At 38.8% G+C, this 5,777-nt stretch overlaps 1 protein-coding gene across 3 annotated transcripts in view; it reads right to left on the minus strand.

Moving 5' to 3' along the window:
* Positions 1-483: 483 nt before the first annotated feature.
* skor1b (SKI family transcriptional corepressor 1b) overlaps positions 484-5,777 on the minus strand; it is a 6,014-nt gene continuing 720 nt past the window's right edge. Inside the window, exons 2-8 of one of the 3 annotated variants that reach the window (XM_054733017.2) lie at positions 4,125-5,777; positions 3,764-3,857; positions 3,574-3,678; positions 3,401-3,457; positions 2,957-3,031; positions 1,453-1,527; positions 484-1,133 (exon numbers count right to left, since the gene is read on the minus strand). The exon at positions 4,125-5,777 is cut by the window's right edge and continues 79 nt beyond it. In XM_054733017.2, the coding sequence (XP_054588992.1) occupies positions 1,096-1,133; positions 1,453-1,527; positions 2,957-3,031; positions 3,401-3,457; positions 3,574-3,678; positions 3,764-3,857; positions 4,125-5,777 (2,097 nt within the window). In that variant the 3' untranslated portion in view covers positions 484-1,095. Of the gene's footprint in view, positions 1,194-1,452; positions 1,528-2,956; positions 3,032-3,400; positions 3,458-3,573; positions 3,679-3,763; positions 3,858-4,124 lie in introns of all 3 variants that reach the window. The other 2 variants (XM_015964378.3, XM_015964377.3) reach the window with 2 other exon arrangements.

Here is a 5,777-nt window from a genome sequence, read left to right on the forward strand (position 1 = left end):
GGATATCTCAGACTCAAACACAGAGAACATTGTTTATGATCACGTAAGTTATTCATTTTCCATTAGATTTTTGTCAATTTATAAAAAAGGCCCATTTGAAACTATAATAACTTGTCATCAGTTGTAATAAGGTTTCTTTTTTCAACTTTAATAACCAAGTGACTTCAGAAATGAACTGGGGCCACCTTGAATGAGGTGTTTAAAACCTGTTCCCTGTTTGACAATTGGAAAATGTTCATTGAGTATTGTGAATGTGTGATTAGCCTCTAATCAATAACAGGAAAATATCTGTTATGAAGGCAAACTAAGATATTTTCTTTGGATGACAATTGTGTGCAAATGTTTTTAGGAAGTAATAATACTTATGTCAATCAGCAATCTTATTATTATAATTATCATTATTATTATTATTATTATTATTATTATTATTATAAATATTATTATTATTATTATTGTACAACTTTGAATAAAAAATAAAAAATGTTGTTTTTCAATAAACTGTTTAATTTTTCAGTCATTAAACAAATGTTACAGAAACAAAAGTGCTACACTGAACAGAATATGTTGCTACCCACATAGCAGTTGCATTAATTTAGTCCTCTAATATTCTGTGTTCTTCCACTTGTTCTAAACAAATTAGGCTATCAAATAAATACATCGCTGGACCATCTCAATGCAAAATTTTTAGTCCCATCACTTATTTAAAGTGCATTACATCCAATCTCAGCATTTTTTCTTGAACAAATAGAGAATAAAGCAAAAGCAGCAGGCATTTTTATCACAGAGAAAATAAAAAAAAACATTTATAAATAAACAGTCCAAATAATCTACAAACAAAATAATAATAATCCAATATTGGACATTCATTGTCATTGCACTTTGCCACAAAATAAACCCAATCAGTGGAAGAAGATCAGTAAAACAAATGTCACCGTATATGCAAGTTAAACACTGAAGGTGGAAATACACTTTTGATTTCAAATGTTACAAGTAATTACAGGTGAGTTCAGTTGAATTCTTCTTCTGAGTCTCTGCTGAGCTGTTTTCCCTTTTCCCAAACACAGGAGTGAGGAGCAGACATGTCCTTCTGCAGACTCATGGTGGGAGCAGAGGGGACTTGAAGGAGCAGGATCCTGTGCAGTGGCGAGGAGTTAACATCTTACAGGAGAAATGGTGTAAAGCGTCGTGAGCTTCTAAGAAGAAGGATATAAACAATCAACTATGTACGAGAAGCAAATTGGAGCATCATGTTTCAACGGCTTTATTTTAAAAGGGTAAATGTTTTAAGTAAATGTATTACTTCCTATTTATTTAAGTATTTATTCTTGCCTTTACGCACAGATAAGGGACAATTTGGGACATAATATATGAGAAAGAAACCCTCGAAATTAAATACTAAAGGCATGCAGCAGCATGTGTGTGTGACCACCCCCTCTGCTTTATTTTTCTCACCTCTGACGATGTGGAGCTGCTGAACCATCTCCTCTCTGTAGGATAATTCCCTTTTCATTTGATCCTGAAAATTATCTGAGGAACAAAAAAGTTTTTAAAAGAGCAGCAAAGATTATATATATATATATATATATATATATATATATATATATATATATATATATATATATATTATATATGTATGTATGTATATATATATATATATATATATATATATATATATATATATATATATATATATATATACATACACACACACACACACACACACACACACACACACACACACACACACACACACATATATATATATATATATATATATATATATATATATATATATATATATATAGTACGCACAAATAAACTGTGTTCCTCTTATAATAATAATAATAAATAATAAAACAATCACATCGAATTTAACTCTGTTTGTTGTTACCTGGCGAACGTTTTAAATAAAAACTTAGATGTTAGTTTTGCTGTAAAAATACATGAATGAAAGTTACTTGACCAAAATTGTTTGAGTTTTTAGCCCATAGGGGGCGCTAAACAATAAATGATCAAAATAGCTAAATAAAAACACAACATTATGTAAAGTAAACCAAATTATAACAACAAGATTTATTTTTTTAAAGAGATGGTTTGATCTATTTTTTTTATTTCAAAAATTAAATATTCTTTCATTCAGTCCTTCATTGGCAAGCTAATAAATTGACTTTTGAGAATAATAACTAATAATAAGACCTGCAGCCTTTAAAATATCAATTATTCCACAACAAATAAAAAACACCAAAACATATTTCCAAAATTCAACATTCTTTTCTACAGACAACATCTGGATCTGATATTGGACATCTCTGACTAAAATATGCAAATGCAGTAGAAATGTAGGAGTTGTTTATTTTGTGTATTAAAACTTTACCTTCTTTTTCTGAGATTTAGAGAAGTTTTAAATGAATGCATTTGTAGCAGGAGGATTTTACACATCTGCACCATAGAGTCCTGACCTTTTCTCCCATAAGGTCAATATAAAACCAGTCGTGTTATTTTAAGTGGAAAATTCACAAGATGGTAGAAACTGAAATAGTTCAGTTTTATATTTATAATTATTTGGAAATGCTGTTTATGTGTCCACTGGTTTGCCTGGCTGATTAATAATAAATTTCTATCAACAATTGGTTTTATTGTCAGATTTGGATTTTATGAATTGTTATAGGAGTTTTAAAATTGTATTTTCGGAGTTGTAAACGTGAAATTCTAATTATGATCATATTTTCATCTTAAAATGTCAACATTTTATTAAGTTTATCATTTAATATTTAACTTTTTAGTTCAAAATGTTAAGGAAATGTATTTTGAAGTTGAATAGCAAAGTGTATTTTCATCACATTAAATAATTCGCTAAAAAGGTGAACATACCTTACAAGCAATTAGTAAAACGAGTCAAATAAAAAGTAATTATTTTTAATCATAAAATAAGACAGTTAAACAAATCTTGCGTTACCTTTCAAGCTTTGAAATTCCCGTTCCAGCTTTTTCCTCAGCTCTACTTGTTCCAGAAGTTGCTTCTGCAGCTCCTCTGAAACACAGGACAACAGGCGTTTTTAGCAAATGACCCTTTTTCTAGGACAGTTTTCTATTTTTAATAAGAGCGATGATGAGAACATCACCACGAGAGACGCTTAAAGGTCTCCAAGTGGATGTTCCAGGATAAAACGTGTCAATAGAGTACAATATTTAAATGAACATTTTTTAGATGCATACGGCTTTTATTTTATTTGAGGACAGGACTTATACATTTAGATGTTTGTGAGAAATATAGGTATAGTTCTGACTGAACAGTCAAAAAATGGTGTAGGGTGCAAACGTAAATAATAATAATAATAATAATAATAATAATAATAATAATAATAATAATAGTTTTCACATGTCTTGGGGAGCGCCTTACCTTTGGCCAGACTTTGAATGGCTCGACTTGGCACAGCTCTGGTTTGCGCGTCTTCGCCTGAGCGCACACAAAACCATTTTATTTAATTTATCTTTTAAAACCTGCAGAATCCTCAGACAGATTATCTCATAACACAGAAACGTCTCCCCTCCACCAGCTCGCCCGTGGCTTACCCTCATCCGGCTCGCGCTGGCTCTCCTCGCTGCTTTGTACATTATAAGATTTGGTTTCAACCTCCTCCACTGTGGAAGACGGCTCCTCTTTATTCGCACTTTCATCTCAAGAGAAAATAAATAACGTCATTCTTCGCTTCTTGTAGTTTTTTTGTAGCAAAACGTTTCTTGATTAAAAATAGTGTCTAACCATTGGTTGTGAGCACAGCTGTGAGATAATTAGTGGGTCTGAACTGATACGGACTGCTCCTCTGTTGCAGTTCCGCTCTCTCCGGTGCGTAAACCTATAGGAAAAAAGACACCACCACTCAGAATGAGATCCTAATTATTTTAAACTCTTTATATGATTAAACTCGATTTTATTAAAGGAAAAGAAAAACAGATATGAGGAATGTTTTAATTACATGCTGTTTGCTGTTACATTTGAACGTTGATGACAAATTTACCCAGAAATGATAAAACTCTCTGCATAAAAAAAGTACAAAGTGACAAAATAAAATAAAACAAAAACAACAGTTTGTGACAACATGTTTCTGTTAAAAGTCACTCACTTCTGTGAACGTCGCAGCTATGTGGTGCTCTAGCTGTTTGCTCTGCACTTCAGAGGACTGGGCCACATGGAGGCTCATTTTCTGGGACTCTGCCTGGCTGTCCTCCCTCCCTTTGGGGTCTGAGTCTTTGGGAGAATCGCTGCGTGTCAAACCGTGGGGACTCGTCCGTGGACACAGGGTGGAGGACAGCGGCCTGCAGTCATCCCTGTCCTCAGGCGATTTATTCGTCCCAACGTCAACCTCAGGCTCGCCCTCGCTGTCCACGCACGGGGAAACTGAACGATAGCTTGAGCTTTCGCTTAAAAAGTCGGGCGACAAATAGCCGGTGCGACACCCGTTGTAAGCGCCCCTGCTGCCGTACAGTTTGGCGATGCAGTCTGCGTCTTTGATCACGGGTCTGAACGCGGACACGTAGGAGATTTTCCGCGGCGGGAGGCTCATCGTCCCTTCCAGCGGCCTCCCCTCGTCCCCTGATTTGTCATCGTCATTGCGCGCGGACTGCGTGCTGGAGCAGCGCTCGTTTTCGATCAGGCTGTCTTTAGAGGAGCTGGTGCTGCGGTCGCTGCTCTCAGAAACGTCCACATCCGTCTGTCTGGAAGGACACAGCAGCTCTGGTGGGGGTTTGTGCGGAGTCTGGGGGTGGTATGGAGGCATGGGGAGTGGGCCCGCCGCGGGCCAGAACATGGGGAAGGAGTGATAGGCGCTGTCCTTGGTACCGGGCCACAGGACACCCGGCAGGCCCGCTTTACTTTGCTCACCTACCATGCCGTCTTCTTTCTTCTGGCACAGGCCAAAAGCCGGGAAGCCATATGGATGAGGGAAGAGCGGCGGTGGGATCTTTTGGAGCATCCCGAATCCTTTGCTGGGTACCGGGATCACCGGGTAGCTGCGTGTGCTGCTCATGGCTCCCCGCGTGTCCTCGCAGCTGAGGATTTTTGCAGGGATGTCAGGCGATTCTCTGGAGCGGTTGGGCCCTTGAAGCTTCAGAGGAGAGTTGGACTCTGAACCGCTGCCCGGCAGCGTCCTTTTGCGACTGCCTCCGTTGAACATGGCCTTCACGTCCTCCCACGCGTGGAGAATCTCCATGGGACTCCCTTTATCTGTGAGTTTGAGGTGCCGCCTCCAGGAGTTAAAATTAGCGGCATCCGGCTGCGTGTACTTGGACTCCGGCGTGCGATGGGAATGAAAAATGAATTTATTGGGGGAAAAATACATGTTACAATAGGAGCACTTGATGCACTTGGCTCTGGAGCTGTTGTACCTGGCCGGGATGAAGCTGCCACGGCTCCCCCACGCGCACTCGTGGGACACATCAAAGGCAAAATTTTCTGGAAGTTTGGGGGGTGCGTGCGCTCCCAGGAACGACTTACAGAGTCTCTCAGCCTCGCGTTTGGTAATCATCCCGCAGCGCCTGGAGGAGATTGGCATGGCCCCGGCTCTCCGCAGGATCTCCAGCTGGACGGGGGTGCACTGGACGCAGGTGATCCCCAGCGCCACGCGCCTGTTATGGATCTCGTTGTAGCTGTAATTCTTGAGCAATGTGTTGGATATCTGTGCAAGGCAAAGTCTCTCCTGGCCATCTATCACCAGGGACACAATTGGTATTCCGTACAGAACCGTTTCCCCAACCTGGTTGGGCTTCAAGTTGGTGCT

The sequence above is a fragment of the Nothobranchius furzeri genome, chromosome 4, assembly GCF_043380555.1.
Source record: "Nothobranchius furzeri strain GRZ-AD chromosome 4, NfurGRZ-RIMD1, whole genome shotgun sequence".
Taxonomy (NCBI): domain Eukaryota; kingdom Metazoa; phylum Chordata; class Actinopteri; order Cyprinodontiformes; family Nothobranchiidae; genus Nothobranchius; species Nothobranchius furzeri.